Source organism: Sorghum bicolor, chromosome 4 (assembly GCF_000003195.3).
Source record: "Sorghum bicolor cultivar BTx623 chromosome 4, Sorghum_bicolor_NCBIv3, whole genome shotgun sequence".
NCBI classification, from domain to species: domain Eukaryota; kingdom Viridiplantae; phylum Streptophyta; class Magnoliopsida; order Poales; family Poaceae; genus Sorghum; species Sorghum bicolor.
The window spans coordinates 10,885,721-10,901,269 of record NC_012873.2 but is presented as its reverse complement, the minus strand read 5'-3'; the positions used below and the strand labels follow the sequence as shown (position 1 = coordinate 10,901,269).

At 51.4% G+C, this 15,549-nt stretch overlaps 3 protein-coding genes across 5 annotated transcripts; 2 read left to right on the top strand and 1 right to left on the bottom strand.

Annotated features, from left to right (window-relative positions):
- On the top strand, window positions 960-5,772 carry LOC110434601 (putative uncharacterized protein DDB_G0272516). The gene is made up of 2 exons (XM_021458949.1): window positions 960-2,382; window positions 2,618-5,772. The coding sequence occupies exons 1-2, from the start codon at window positions 1,404-1,406 to the stop codon at window positions 2,650-2,652; spliced, it is 1,014 nt and encodes a 337-aa protein (XP_021314624.1). The 5' UTR covers window positions 960-1,403; the 3' UTR covers window positions 2,653-5,772.
- Window positions 4,570-5,604, top strand: LOC110434738 (uncharacterized mitochondrial protein AtMg00810-like). Its single transcript, XM_021459451.1, has one exon. It carries the CDS (start codon window positions 4,570-4,572, stop codon window positions 5,602-5,604), a length of 1,035 nt encoding a protein of 344 aa, XP_021315126.1.
- Window positions 7,328-13,217, bottom strand: LOC8078332 (transcription factor GTE4). Of its 3 annotated transcripts, none has more exons than XM_021458948.1 (5): window positions 11,135-13,216; window positions 10,979-11,033; window positions 10,776-10,886; window positions 10,620-10,682; window positions 7,328-7,743 (listed from the first exon to the last, which is right to left on the bottom strand). In XM_021458948.1, exons 1-4 carry the CDS (start codon window positions 13,037-13,039, stop codon window positions 10,627-10,629), a joined length of 2,127 nt encoding a protein of 708 aa, XP_021314623.1. In that variant the 5' UTR covers window positions 13,040-13,216; the 3' UTR covers window positions 7,328-7,743; window positions 10,620-10,626. The 3 variants fall into 3 exon arrangements, 2 of the variants coding, with proteins under 2 accessions (XP_021314623.1, XP_021314622.1); XM_021458947.1 differs by having other exon boundaries at window positions 10,776-10,898; window positions 11,135-13,214; XR_002452148.1 differs by having other exon boundaries at window positions 10,620-10,898; window positions 11,135-13,217.

The following is a 15,549-nucleotide window of genomic DNA, read 5'->3' as shown; positions in this document are numbered from 1 at the left end:
AGGCAAGTAGGCAACGCAATCCCCCTCTCTTTTGGGAAGCTCTGTCTGCAGGTTGATGTATGGTCATGCGTTGCATGGTGATGGTGACCGGGGCCTTGTTAGATTAAAAAAATTTAGAACCGTAGCACTTTCGTTTTTATTTAACAAATATTATCCAATCATAGAGCAATTAGGTTTAAAAGATTCATCTTGTGATTTACAGACAAACTATACAATTAATTTTTATTTTCATCTATATCTAATGCTCCGTACATGTCACGCAAGATTCGATGTGACGCCAAAAACTTTTCAAGATTCTCCATCATATCGAATCTTGCTGCACATACATGAAGCATTAAATATAAACGAAAACAAAAAACTAATTATACAGTTGGCCTGTAAATCATGAGATGGATCTTTTAAACCTAGTTAATCTATGATTAAATAATATTTGTCAAATAAAAATAAAAATAATACAATACCGAAAATCAAAAAAAAATCGAAACTAAACAAAGCCTAAACAAGACCCGGGTTATATATATGCAGGCAGCACATGGATGATGGATGCTAGTTACCGTAGGCAGACTTTACCATAAGTGTAAGTAATTTGCCATGCTTGATGTTTTACAGTGAATTAGTGAGAACTGGGCAGGAGTTTTATTTTTGTTGGAGAATGTAGGAGTACTAGTGATCGGTATTCTGGGAATGCGCCGCATAGCTCCTGATAAGACGGAACAATTCGGATCAGAGCACATGTGCAGAGACACCTATCCACGATGATTCTGGACGCTTGTGCATTTCCTTGCACATTTTTCATTCAGGTAGATTCGTGTCATAATGACGCGACGCGAAGCCTCCTGTTTCCCCCGCATGATCCAACGCATGTGAGTGGTGCAGTGCGGGGGACGAATCGGGTCAGCCAGGAGACGGGACTGTGCCTATTACGGTGACCCTATACGGATGTACATATATGTCAGCGGATCAGGCCTAAACGCCTGCCCGAGTCTTCAGCCTGAACTGCCCGCGCGCGTCCAGCTCTCGCCGCGCATGTAGCTCCGCAGTGCGTACTCAGTCACCGCATGCACGCCCAGTCTTCACGGCGCTCACGCGTCCGCTTAGGCCGCTCGCCCACTCGCGCATGTGCTGCTATGGCCGTTGGCCATCTGTTGTACACTATATATGTACTCATACATGATCAATGAACGTTGTCCAGTTGACTCCAATCCCTTCGCTTCCTCTTCCGCACCCATGACTCCAACGATGGCTCTGACATCGTACCCGCTGTCGCGTCGCAGATCCAGACCCTCTCCATTCGCCACCATGTCCCGGTCATCCTCGATCTCGACGAGGGCAACTTCGGCCAGTGGCGCCACTTCTTCGACTCTACTCTCGGCAAATTCGGCCTCAAGGGCCATGTTCGCTCGATGACTCCCGACGACGAGCGCGACGGCGAGTGGCGCATGGTGGACTCCTGCGTCGTCAACTGGATCCTCGCCACCGTCTCCAAGGGCATCTTCGACATTGTCTGTCGCGATCGCCACGACGCCTTCACCCTCTGGCACGCCGTCGAAGGTCTCTTCCAGGACAATGAAATGCAGCGCGCCGTCTATCTCGAGGCCGAGCTGCGTTCAACGGTGCAGGGTGACCTGTCCATGAACGACTACTGCACCAAGCTCAAGCGGATCGCCGACCAGCTGCGCGACATCGGCCACCCCGTCTCCGAGCCGAGCCAAGTGCTCAACCTTCTTTGCGGACTCAACCCCAAGTTCCGCTACGTCAAGCCGGTGATCACATCAAAGTCGCCGCCGCACACCTTCCAGAGCGCTCGCTCCTTCCTCATTCTGGAGGAACTCAGCGTCGATCACGACGCCACCGTTGAGGCGGGTCAGGCCCTAACTGCGTCCCACGGTGCCACCAACGGTGGTTCCTCGTCCAACGCCTCTGGCCCCAAGGACACCTCCTCCGGCCATCCTGCCCCGCGCTCCAACAACAATCGATCCAGCAACGGCAACGGCTACAACAGCGGTGGGAACCGCAACAACCGCAACGATCGCCGTCGCGGGAACGGCGGCGGCCGGAACAACGGCGGTGGGGGCGCCCGGTCCAACAACAACGGCAATGCCTCCAACGCGAACGTCGTGCCATGGACCGCCGGCTACAACCCATGGCAAGGAATGGTGCAGGCATGGCCCATGCCTTTCCGTGCCCCCGGCGCTGGCGTTCTGGGTCCTCGGCCGCCGTTCCAGCCGCAGCAAGCTATGGCGGCCGTCTCCAACAACAATGTCTTCGACCCCAGCGCCCTCTACGCAGCACTCCAGTCATCCAACGCACCACAGCCACCGCCGAACACCTCCGATTGGTACTTCGACACCGGGGCAACGTCTCACATGTCTTCTTCACCTGATAATTTCCCCCCAACACCCTCCGTCCTTCTTCCTCTGTCATTACAGTCGGGAATGGTGCTCGCATGCCAGCCACTCGTAGAGCACGAACAATTATCCCCACTGCCACCTCACCTCTCCGTCTAAATGATGTCCTTGTCTCTCCTACCCTTATTAAGAACTTAATCTCAGTTAGGCGATTAACTCGTGACAATAACGTTTCTATCGAGTTTGACCCTTCTGGTTTTTCCATCAAGGATCTTCATACCAGGGCGGAGATGCTCCGATGTGATAGCAGCGGTGATCTCTATCCCCTCCGACTCCCACAACATCAAGCCCTCCACAGTTCATTAGCAACATCCCTGTGGCATCAGCGGCTTGGGCATCCAGGGCTTCCAACTACTGCTCAAGTTCTACAAAATTATTCTTTCAGTTGTAATAAAGCTGATGCTCACTCATGTTCTTCTTGCCGGCTGGGTAAACACTCTCGCCTGCCATTTCATGATTCCACTTCACAGACATATTTTCCCTTTCAGTTAGTTCATTCAGATGTGTGGACATCTCCTGTATACAGTTATTCAGGCTACAAATATTATGTTGTTTTTCTTGATGATTACACACATTACCTTTGGACTATTCCCCTGCGTCATAAATCTGATGTTCTACCCACCATTCGATCTTTTATCGCCTACGTTCGCACTCAGTTTCGCTTACCAATTCTAGCTCTTCAGACCGACAATGGTCGTGAGTACGATAACACTGCAATGCGTTTTCTACTCTCTTCACTCGGCACTCAGTTTCGTCTCTTGTGCCCCCACACGTCTCAGCAAAACGGGAAAGCTGAACGTGTTCTTCGCACCATTAACGATTGTGTTCGTACTCTACTAATCCATAGTGCAGCTCCCCTGGCATTCTGGGCTGAGGCGCTCGCCACGGCGACACACTTGATCAATCGGCGACCGTGTCGCGCCACGGGTTCCACAACACCGTTCCAGTTGCTCTTCGGCACGGTGCCATCCTACAGCGAGCTACGCGTCTTCGGTTACCGGTGCTTCCCCAACATGATCGCCACGGCAAGTCACAAACTCGCCGCGCGGTCGATCGCCTGCGTCTTCATCGGTTACCCGGCTGACCACCGTGGTTACCGTTGCTACGACCCCGAATCAAGACGCGTCATCACCTCCAGGCATGTCGTGTTCGATGAAGACGTGTTCCCCTTCCGCGACGCCACCAAACCTGCTACAGCGAACCACGACGTCGACAACGACCCACCGGCGCCACCAACTAGGGACGGACGCAACGTGCGTCGCGCCGCGCCACGCCGTTCACCGTCTCCACCCTCGCCGCCGAGATCAGTCGCGCCGCCTTCGTCACGACGCCTTCAACACGTCGTCCACGACACATCGCCATCGACTCCATCTACTACCAACCCTGTTGTCTCGGACAACTCAACGACCGCGTCCTCCGGTTCGTCATCTCCAGCAATGTCGCCATCGTCGCCTACCACTACATCAGCCGTTCATCCTCCACGACACCCGATGGTCACTCGTGCTCGTGATGGGATCTACAAGCCGAACCCCAAGTACGCCATGGCGGTCAATGAGGAGATCTCACCGATCCCACGGAGCGTCCGTTCCGCCGTCAAAGATCCCCATTGGTACGGCGCCATGAAAAAGGAATACGACGCGCTGCAGGCCAACAAGACGTGGACGCTCGTTCCGCGACCACCTGGTGCCCGAATCATCACCGGGAAATGGGTCTTCAAACACAAGATGAATCCCGATGGCACACTCGAGCGATACAAAGCTCGGTGGGTCGTCCGTGGCTTCAATCAACGACCCGGGATCGATTTTGGCGAGACGTTCTCACCGGTCGTCAAACCGGCCACGATCCGCACCGTTCTGACGCTTGTGGCGAATCACAATTGGTCGGCGCATCAACTTGATGTCTCGAACGCCTTTCTTCATGGCAATCTGCAGGAACAGGTGTATAGCCAACAGCCCACCGGATTCGTGGATGCTCGACGGCCCGATGATGTCTGTCTCCTCTCACGCTCCCTCTAGGGCTTCGGCAAGCACCGCGTGCGTGGTTTGATCGATTCGTCGGTCACGTCACCAGCCTCGGCTTCATTCAATCCAAGGCGGAAACATCCCTATTCGTCTACCGCAAGAACGGCGCCACGGCATACCTCCTCCTCTACGTCGACGACATGATCTTGTCGGCTTCCACTACTTCGCTACTTCAGCATGTCATCCAGCGTCTCCACGATGCCTTCGCCGTCAAGGACATGGGACCCGTGCGGCACTTCCTCGGGATCCACGTACACCGTACACGGGACGGCTTCTTCCTCTCGCAAGCCTCGTACGTCGAAGACCTGCTTGAACGTGCTGGCATGGAAAATTGCAAACCTGTCGACACGCCAGCAGATGCCAAGCCAAAAACATCAGCTAGCGACGGCAAGCCGATCGACGACATCACTGCCTACCGCAGCATCGCAGGAGCACTCCAGTACCTGACGATCACCCGCCCCGACATCGCCTACGCTGTCCAGCAAGTCTGCCTCCATATGCACGCGCCCTGTGACGTCCATCAGACGATGCTGAAACGCATCCTCAGGTACATCAAGGGCACGCCGACGCTCGGAGTCCAGCTCGGCACTGCAGCAACACCAACGATCACGGCGTACTCCGACGCCGACTGGGCGGGATGCCCGGACACACGGCGTTCAACGTCCGGGTTCTGCATCTTCTTCGGCAACTCGCTCGTTTCGTGGTCCTCGAAGCGACAAACTACAGTGTCACGCTCAAGTGCGGAAGCTGAGTACCGCGCCGTCGCTAACGCGGTCTCGGAGTGCTCTTGGCTACGACACCTGCTCGGTGAACTACGGTGTTCGGTCTCCTCGGCGACGGTGGCCTACTGCGACAACATCTCTTCCGTCTACATGTCGCACAACCCCGTCCATCACCGACGAACCAAGCATATCGAGCTCGACATACATTTTGTCCGAGAGAAGGTCGCCATTGGAGAGCTCCGCGTCACTCACATTCCAAGTGCGCGGCAGATCGCCGACGTTTTCAACAAGGGGCTACCGTCGGCACTGTTCTTCGACTTTCAGGACAGCCTCTCCATCATTCAAGCACCGAACGTCGAGACTGCGGGGGGTGTCAGCGGATCAGGCCTAAACGCCTGCCCGAGTCTTCAGCCTGAACTGCCCGCGCGCGTCCAGCTCTCGCCGCGCATGTAGCTCCGCAGTGCGTACTCAGTCACCGCATGCACGCCCAGTCTTCACGGCGCTCACGCGTCCGCTTAGGCCGCTCGCCCACTCGCGCATGCGCTGCTATGGCCGTTGGCCATCTGTTGTACACTATATATGTACTCATACATGATCAATGAACGTTGTCCAGTTGATCAATATTACTCTACAATATATACAAACTCACAGCCAACGTCACACACACACACGCGGTGCACAAGCTAGACACACGGCTGGTACGAAAACCAAACCTGGGTTCGAAGCAGGCTGCGGGCGGTCCACCCAACGTCCCGACCGCCGAGCCAAAGGCTCGTTCGCAACAGTACAGTTTTACCTTTAAATATCCAATACGAATACCCTACTACTACCTTTACTACAGTGCTCCTTTTAGACCAGACACCCGGCTTGAGGATACTCCATGGGCTCGTATAAAGCGTCCTCGAAGAAATTATAGGTGTGTTTGGTACGGGGGTGTTTGGGACTGCTCTGCTCTACATTTTTCAGCTCCGCTCTATGTTTTTTAGCCAAACAGTTTCAGCTCCACGCACTCAGTTCGAGAAAAAATGGTAGAGTTATGAGAGCATCTAAAGAGGTACTCCACGAACTCTAGTTTTTTGTGGAGCTGCTCTATGGTAGAGTTTGTGGAACAGAGTTCGTAGAGCAGTGCCAAACACCCCCTATATATAGCCATGGCTCGGGTGGGCCAAAAAATAAATGTTTGGTTGACTGAATAAAGCTTGGGGCTTGGCCAGAACGGGGCCAGCCGTACTGTATATGGCTTGGCCAACCTTGAAAGGCCAATTCGGCCTTCCCAACTCAGCCAGACTTTGACCAGCCAGTTTCTCGTCACCGCTTTCCTCCGACGGCGTCGGGAGGCCTCACCTCCCGACGCCGCTCTTCCTCCTCGAGCTCCTCACCTCTAGCCCCCGTGCCACCTTCCTCCTCAAGAACAGAATAAGGATCGAAGGGGTAGTTCAGATGAATCTCATAGCAGAGGAGTGCTTAACGATAATATTACAAGTTTCTGTTCTTTCATAACTCTTCCCCTTCCTCTCTTGGGTACTTAAGCCACTCACCCACGTCTCTCTCCAGCTGGGCTGGGTCGCAACCACTCTAGACCTTGGATACGCACATTGGGCTTCTTGACTCGTGTTCCACTGTCTTGGCTCCAAAGTGTCTTCCTCAGCCTGGGCGACGTCGTGCTCTCCTTCTAGGCCGGTGTCGCTTAATGGCCGACTTGCCATTGTACCCAGTAGCCGCTGTAGTAGAGCTGCTGACAAAGGGAAGGCACACCAACCAGGTAGAGCAGGCACACGTACAGTACACTTCAATTGCCTGCATGTTGGAGAGCCGTTGCAGCCCAGCCTTCACGTATATCCATCGCCCCAACATGGGAATTTGGAAGACGCCAGGCAACAAACAGCTCAAAAGACAAGGCGCAACAGCATATATATTATTTATACTCACATACTTGCCACATCTCCAACAAACCATCCTCACCACACTAGGGGAGGGGAGGCTACCTGCTACCCACCCCAAAGGTCTCTTGCCCAACACAGCCATCTTCCAAGCAAACATTCCTCACCCCAGAACATAAACATAAGAATGGACCATCAATAGTCGTGATGCTAAACATCAGGTGCATAAACAGATTTTACGCTAACCGAAGACCCGAATTTAGAACATCGTCAATAAAACAGACATTGGCACATGGTAATGAAGCCACAACAGTTAACTGGTACTCCACAGAAAGATGGCGGCAAACTAAAACACCAACGGGGGGTTATATGGCTTGTCAATGCTTTCATCAGTCAGTTAACAAAAGGAAGAAACAATGCATACAGCTAAACAGAATCGATGTTCAAGCTGCCGCTAATGTGTACTGAGCCAACCAGAGGGCTCCTAGCAACAGTGCGGTGTACGATGAACGGTGTCAGCAACAAGCCTAGTCTTATTAGGCGGGTACACCACAAACCTACAAGTTACTGCCTCCGGCGGGTGAATCCACATACAAAAGCTACTAAAAATACAGGAGGTTTCCTAAGCCAGACAAGGTAAGCATGTACAATCTTATGGTGCCATTGCCACGTCAAATAGACAGTTATTGTCTACTCGACAAAACTTCTGAACCTGCAAATCAAAACAAGGTATAAACCACGTTACACAATAGAAATGACCTTTGACCTCACGAAAATAGTAGAAACATGTTTCTTCAGAAAAAATAGTAGAAACATTGCAGAACAAGCTCAAGAAATCTACTAGGGGGAAATGTTCTATAGAACATCAGCAAGAGTAACAATCCACTCATTAAGATGTACAAAAGAAAACGACAGAAAACTTTGTTCCATTTGAGTTGGCTCTGACAAGATCTATATTTCTAGTCTACTTCTGGAATGGCTCAAGACTAAGGGGGTGTTTGGATCAGCAGGCTAAAGTTTAGGGGTGTCACATCGGGAACAAATTACAGTTATCCACGAGACGAAATAATTAAGCCTAATTAATCCATCATTAGCACATGTTTACTGTAGCACCACAATGTCAAATTACACATGCTTATTGTAGCACCACATTGTCAAATCATGGTCTAATTAGGCTCAAAAAATCTCTCTCGCAAATTAGTCCAATTTGTGCATTTAGTTTTGTAATTAGTCTATATTTAATACCCCATGCATGTGTCCAAACATCCGCGCTAAACTTTTGCCAGCTGGAAACAAACACAGCTTAACTGTGAAGATGTTGACAAGAAATGTTAAGATGTGTAAGCACTTGCTCATGTTTATGGTAGACAGCAATTGCCATACCCTCTACGGGCTCGCTCAGCTATTGAAGAAAGATTGAGGTCCTTGAATTGCCTATGATAATAATAACATTATGCACAGTTGCACCAAGTAAGAAATGAGGATACAAAAACATCTAAAACTTGTTTTGTTCATCAAAGCTATAGCTACTTATGCCATTTTCAAATGACAAAATGTTGACAGACCCAACATCGCTGGAAGGTCTGCAAATATCTTATTTGGCCTTAGGGGCAATATGCAATCTGTTATTAGGTCTGGAAGATCAGCCAGCTCAGTTAATCTGTGACATTAAGGGCAATATGCAACTGATGCGATGTGTTATGCTCTGGAATCTAATTTCTAACTACTTAGAGGAATATTTTTCAACTGCACTAGGATTGACATGGCTACCCAAAAAAGGCACTAGCAAATCCAAAGGTTGTGGAGAAGTCACTGTAATAGCTAACAGAACCTTAGTGGAACAACATGCTCACTAAATCGGCCATGGCATCATGATTTAGTTAATTTTTCACAAAAATAGAAAGGGTCTGAAAGGTCCTCAAAATGGAAATTATGTTCCTTCTTTCATGCAAACAGTAAGAACCTGTCCTACAGACACCTCAAAACCCCGAACAAAGAATGGGGATGACCATCCCTGTGCCCAGAAATTTCCTTACAAGTAAACCACAGGCTCTAGTTTTCACTTCTGAAAGATTTCGTTTAAAGACATACACAAACCAAGTCTTTTGTTAGTTTGTTACACAGCATAACTGGAACCGTCAGTTAACAGATTTTTGTTGCACAGCATAATTGGAACTGTCTTTTAACATATTATTGTCCCCTCTCCCCTCTTTAAAAGTAGCGTATTTGCCCATCCAGCAAGGTAGACTACAGGAAACCAATCGAAAAAATAGATCAATTACCATCGCATCATATAAAGGATCTCTAAAGTAATGCCAGCTCAGCAATACATCAGCTTATACAGGAATAAATAGAGCCCCTGCATGGTTCTCTAGAATGAAGGAATATTTAATGATGTAGCTCATTACTTGCATTTTTCGTACTTTCATCTGATATAGTAAGAGTTAGTTGGCACTACTACCAAGGTTATGGGAGGGTGGAGGAAATCATAGTTGTATTATTTTTTCCCATAACAGGATGAACTCAAATTTCATTACTAATGCAACAAAATTACAGCATGAACAAACATCGCAGGCATTACAGAGCATTTAACACCAGCCACACAACGTTTCATCGCCTACCAAACAAGAACAGTATCTAGCAGAAACGTTAACATCAGGGCCGACCAGAATGGAGGCACTAAGGGCCCCATGCCGCTGGCCTCAAAAGAAAAAGGCATGCATCTGTCACCATGACCACAACAAAAATAGCACAGCCAGGTTAGTAGTGCCAAGAGGGCAATCATGGTGCTTGCCCAAGTGCTACCACAAATTACTAACATAAGACATAAAGCTTGCCAAATGGAAAACAAACAGGTCAAGCATTGCCTTGAACTAGTGGAACCCACAATCTATGGGCAAAGGCCTTACAGCCAAACATATCATTCACAATTGATCACTCAGTCAAGTTCACCTTCATGATGTTTACAAGGCACTGAGGCCATGTCAACAAACAAGGGTATGCGTAAAAACAAGATGTCTAAAACAGATCCTATTTTCATTGCTTAGCCATGAAAATATGGATCACCTTCTAACATAGAGGTCCCCTTGCCAGCTGAGGAAACTATAAAAAAACCTAATAAAGATAAATTATTTTTATAGGAAATTTCCATAAATCAGGTGGAAACCTAATAAAAGGACTGAACTCATTCTGGGTAAAAGAAAGTTATCCTTATATTTATAAACCTCCCAGAGTCATGCATACAACCACCAAGGTCTCTGTGTGTGTTGGGGACAGGGGGTAATCTTATGTTTCTATAATTTCTAAAAGCAAATTTCATAATACCATCATCCGGTTTGACTTTGGTGGTAAACAGGTCAGACCTCTCATATCTTATATAACCGAATAATCAGGTAGACAACTGTACAAGTACTGGTAAAAAAGAACTATAAAATGATGGTTAACCATAAATACTGCAACTAGGAGTTCACACATAACAATGAGTAATACCGCTTTCAATATTCTTTGAAACTGGAGTATTGGTATTTGATGGAGTTATATATGTTCAATTCAACCATAAAAGCACAAAATGTTCATATTCAAACTTACCTATATCTCAAGATGAATTGCCAGCATCAGATCCATCTGAAGAGGAGCTATCACTGTCTGAGTCTGCCAAAAGAATGTTACATGATCAGGCTACTAAGCTCTTTAAGTAGCAGTTATGAGCTAAACAGCAGCAAGGGAAGTTGAGAGAAGTACTACCACTAGAAGATGATCCTGAGTCACTGCTGGAGCTGCTTGAATTGCTTGAACTACTTGCATTCTGTCTGTTCTCCTCATTTTGTTCTGGCGCAGACGTTGGCGGTTGCTTGCCTGCCAGCGAATCTATTTGTGACAAAAAATCATAAACTAATTACCTTACTTTGTAATGTGCTTTTAAGATAAAAGTAGAAAATAGGGCTAACCTTTCGCAGCTTGCTTTGGAGATTTTTCACCAACAGGTTCTTGGGTGGCTGAGATCTGCAAAGCATGAAACAGTAGTTTTAAGAATATATTGAATATAAATAGTTTTGCTTAAAACGATAATAGTAGAAATGATAGAAATGACAGAGCGCTCATACTGGTTGCGGTGGTTGTATAGGGTGCTGGTGCTGGTGCTGGTGCTGTGCACGCAACTCTGCATCTTGTCTGGCAAGCATCGCTCGCTCAGCCTTTCTCTTTTGCTTGCTCAGGTTCTTCTTGTAGTTGGCCACAAACCTGTCAAGCTCCCAAAGTGTCTCAGCATCCATGCTATCAATTTCAACCTCAATCTCATCATCATGCTGCATAACTGATAGGTTCTTGTTCTTAATGACTTGCACAACAGCATCAAGCTTCTCTGGCGGCAAATTCTGGAGGTTCTCACTAAGCTTACGCTTCTCATCTATTGTCATGTCCCTCTTATTTGGATCCTTTGCCCTTGGTTTCTTCATTGATGGAGTCCGGGTATAAGTGGGAGTATGACTGATCGGTCTTGAATTGGTGTCCAATGCCATGTGGTGTCTCATCGAATCTGACCTCTCTAGGAAGCGCAGGTCAATTGGTGGAGGTGGAAACTTCTTCGGCAATGGAGGACATGATGCGAGGTAGTTAACCTCAGCCTCAATCTCAGGCCACTGTGCCTCAAAGATTCCTGACAACTGCTCCGCCATGAAATGCACATCCTGACCCTTGGGGTTATATGTCATCGCATTATGGAAAGTGAGCCGGACATCCTCAGCGAACTCCTTCGGGTTCCTGTACTGCCCATGGCTGAGCCGTCCCCTTATCGTGCCAAGATCCATTGGGTGTTTGATAATAGTAAAATAATCATGCAAACCAAGTGCAACTGGATCAACAGGCTTGTTGAACACCCACCCAAACTTGTGCTTCATTAGGCGGCTCAGAAGTGATGAGGACTTCTTGAACGCATGAGAGTAGAGCCGCCGCTCAGCATCAAAGTCTGCGCCACGAGATTCTAGTGACCTATGCTTCTTCTTGTGGTGCTTGGATTTCTTGCGCCCATGTGAATCTGCGGGAGGAATCCTATCCTTGGCAAGCAAGAACTCCGAATTTTGGTACAATTGATTGGCCTTTGGCGTCCGTTTCTCCTTTTCAAAGGCTTCATTATGAATAACGGATACGGTTAGTGGTCTGCGCTGCAGCAGCGTGCGGCCAGGAGTAACGGCAGCTGCAACCTGAGCAGACATGGGCACTGCCATATCACCAGCTGAGAAATGTGGCTGCACATAACCAGCCTCCACCACCTGCTGTTGTGTTGGCAGCACCATCAAGGGCAAAGGCGCGGGCTCAGAAGCCTCCCGCTGCGCCAGGGCCTCGGCAGCCTCCTTCAGCCGCTTGGAGAGCACGCGGACCTGGTCCAGCTCCCCCGCCAGCCGGCGCCGCAGCTCACTCCTCACCCTGCGCTTCCGTGCTTTCTCAGCCTTCTCAGCTGCAGCGGCCGCCTGGTCGTCCCCGTGGCCGTTAGGAATACGGCCGCCGACCCGGTTCAGCCCGGATGAGGGGTCCCCCGAGGCGGCACCGCGTTCCCCAGACGGGGTCCGGGTGGGAGCCGAGGCCGGCGCTGCCGGATCGGGCCGCGCCGCAGCGCCTGCCGCCTCCGCGCGGCGGATGTTGCGGCGAATCGAGGATAAGGTTTCGGAAAGGGGATTCGGGGCCTGCGCAGGAACGGGGGCGGGGGCGGGGGCAGGAACAGGGGCGGAGGCAGGGGCAGGAGCAGGGGCGGGGGCGGGGGCGGGAGCGGGAGCAGGAGCAGGAGCAGGAGCGGGGGCGGGGGCGGGGGCGGAGGCGGGGGAGGGGCCGGGAGCTGGTTCTGGAGGAGGAGGTTTAGGGTTTTTGCGGGGGTGCTTACGGGTGTAGACCTTGATCTCCTCGGCCCAGCGCGACCTGGGCGGAACGGCGGGAGCAGGCGGCGCCTCCACGGCGGGGGCAGGTTCCGGCGTCGGCTCCTCCCCGCCGGCGCCGTCGCCGGGAGGGTCGGAAGCCATGCATATAAACCCTAAATCCGGGGCCCAGGAGGCGGGGGGACGGCGCGGAATTGGGGGAATTTCAGGAGGGTTTTTGCGTGGAAACCCTAGGGGAATTTTTTTTTTCTCTGTGGTGCTTCGCGGCTCCGATTTGATATTTTGCTGCGGCTATGGCGGTGGAGCGAGCGTGGATGTGGGGGAAGGGAAGGGGTTGGTGGCGGCGTCGGACGCGTCTCTGCTTTTGTGGGGGGAAGAAGGACGCTGAGCCGACGAGCGTCGCAAAGCGGGGGTGGGGGAGTGGGCAGGCGAGGGCGCTCGTGTAATCCTGGCCGTCCGAATCGGCTTTGACTCTGGTCTGGACGTCAAATCATTTCTTCTGCTGCGCGCTGCCCGCTGCAGATGCTAGATCCTGTTGATTTCTCCATGAGGCCGTCAGTAATCTTGTCGGTGTTTTCTAAGGGGTCACACCAACGAATAAATTTGTATACGTGCTCCCTTTCCCAGATGGTGATGCAAGAAGACACAGAGATTTATTCTGGTTTGGGCAAGAGAAGGCCCTACGTCCAGCGGGGGGAGAGAGTTTGTATTATCTTGCACCTAAGTGCTTGTACAGGGGCGGATACAAGCGTGGTATGGAGTGTGTGTGCTACTGCGTAAGGGCGTGGTGTTGTGTTGTCGTCGTGGTTCTATTCCTGAGTCTCTCCTTTTATAGCTCCAAGGAGAGACCTAGGGTACATGCGTAGATGTTAGAGTAGGGGTCGATAGCCGCATGGAGCGCTGACCTACTCGAGGCTTCCGTACGGCGTGGCCTCGAGCCGTCCCATCTTGATAGCCCGGTGATGATTACGCGTGCTCCTGCGTTCTGCCCTGCACGCCGCCTCGCGCCGGTTCTGAGGTCGCACGCTTGTACGGTATGGCGGCAGATCCGGTGGGGTAGTTGTGGTGTTGTGAGTCGACGCCCAACTTGTCCCTAGGAAGGGACCCTGTTCGGTCGAGGGTCGGACGCCGTGTAATGTGCTGATATCTGGAGTGCTGACCTTGGAGGTCTCGAGGGGGTCCCGATTAGACGTTTCATCCTTGCTTCTGGCGTCCTGACACGCCCCGGGTCGTTCGGTGGGGAAGGCTGCAAAAAGAACGATGGGACGAGTGCCTGTTTTCTACCACGCTTCCCGTGACCAGTGAGTTAGGTGGGAAAACGGCAGGCGCATTAAATGCCCTGGCTCTCGTGCGTGCGTCAGGCGGCGGACAGTGTCCTTGCGCTCAACGCTTCCCGACTCGCTCGAGCCTGTTTCCGTACTCGACGGCGGCCAGTACTCGACCCTTGATCGATTCGCTCGACGTTATTTCCGTCTTCGAGGCTAAGCATCGAGACGAGGGCCTCGTCCTGCGTACGGATAGTCTCGTTTCGTGCGTCAGTGAGGGTACCCCTTATTGATACCCTCGACAGTAGCCCCTGAGTCTCCATTTGAGCGCTGGCGCTCGAGTGGAGGCTTTTACTCTTGGGTCGAGTTTCGTGGGGGCGCGCGAGTGACCCCGCGGGGGTAGCCCCCGAGCCTTTGAAGGAGTTTTTGACTCCTTCGAGGGTTATATTGCTTATTTTGCAGAAACACTATCGACACCAGTGGTGGAAGGTTCTGTTTGGCTTTGCCTTGCGTGAGGTTTCGACGTACTCTCGATAGAGTGAGCGTCTTCCACCCCAGATTGAGTTCCTAGCGGGTAGTCCAAGTGAGAACCTGTGCCCCTTTCGAGGGGGTCAGCTGTAGCCCGGAGGCGTCCTCATAAAGCAGGGTCGGCGTAGTCGGGGATACCGGTCTCATTCGATAGAGTCCAGCGGCTCGATGCCTCCCTTCGGGGGGATTCCTCTCGACTGTCTCGACCCTACCTTGGACATCGCCAGCGAGTCCTCGAGGCGGGCCTCGATTTTCGACCGCTCGCTGGGGATCCCTGACTCTTGATGCTCGAGATCGGCTGTCGAACCCTTTCGACGGGCCAGCCATCGACCTCTCGAGACTATCGTGGGCGCATACCTTGGCTTACGAAATAAGGAAGCTGCCGTGCCGGTTTGTCTTTCTGCCCGTTGGGCGCACCTTTTGAGGTAAGTGACGCTGCGACACCATATCGGCGTGGAATTCGGAGCGCCCGGCCTGTGAAGTGGGAAAGACTGTTAGGTAGCGCATTTATGGGGGGACGTTACCTTATTTCTCGGATCTGTCCGTTGGCGGATCTTGGCTTATAAATACGCCGCGGCACCGCCGCCGTTCTTTCTTCCGCCTCCCATCTTCGCTCTCGCCTTAGCCTTCTTGCCGCCCTAGCTCTCTCGCCATTTCACGCGCACACGCGCCCTCGAGCAGTAGCGGATCCACCGTCCCATCGGCCGAGATGCTTGTAAGACTCGTCGCCGCCGACGACTGGCGCCCGTCGTCGATGACGGAACGCCGGTTGTTAGAGCTTGAGAAAGAGGGACTGCTGCGCCGCCGTACCTCGCTATCGTCGCCAGAGTGGATCGCGCCGCCGGCGAGTCACAGGGAGCC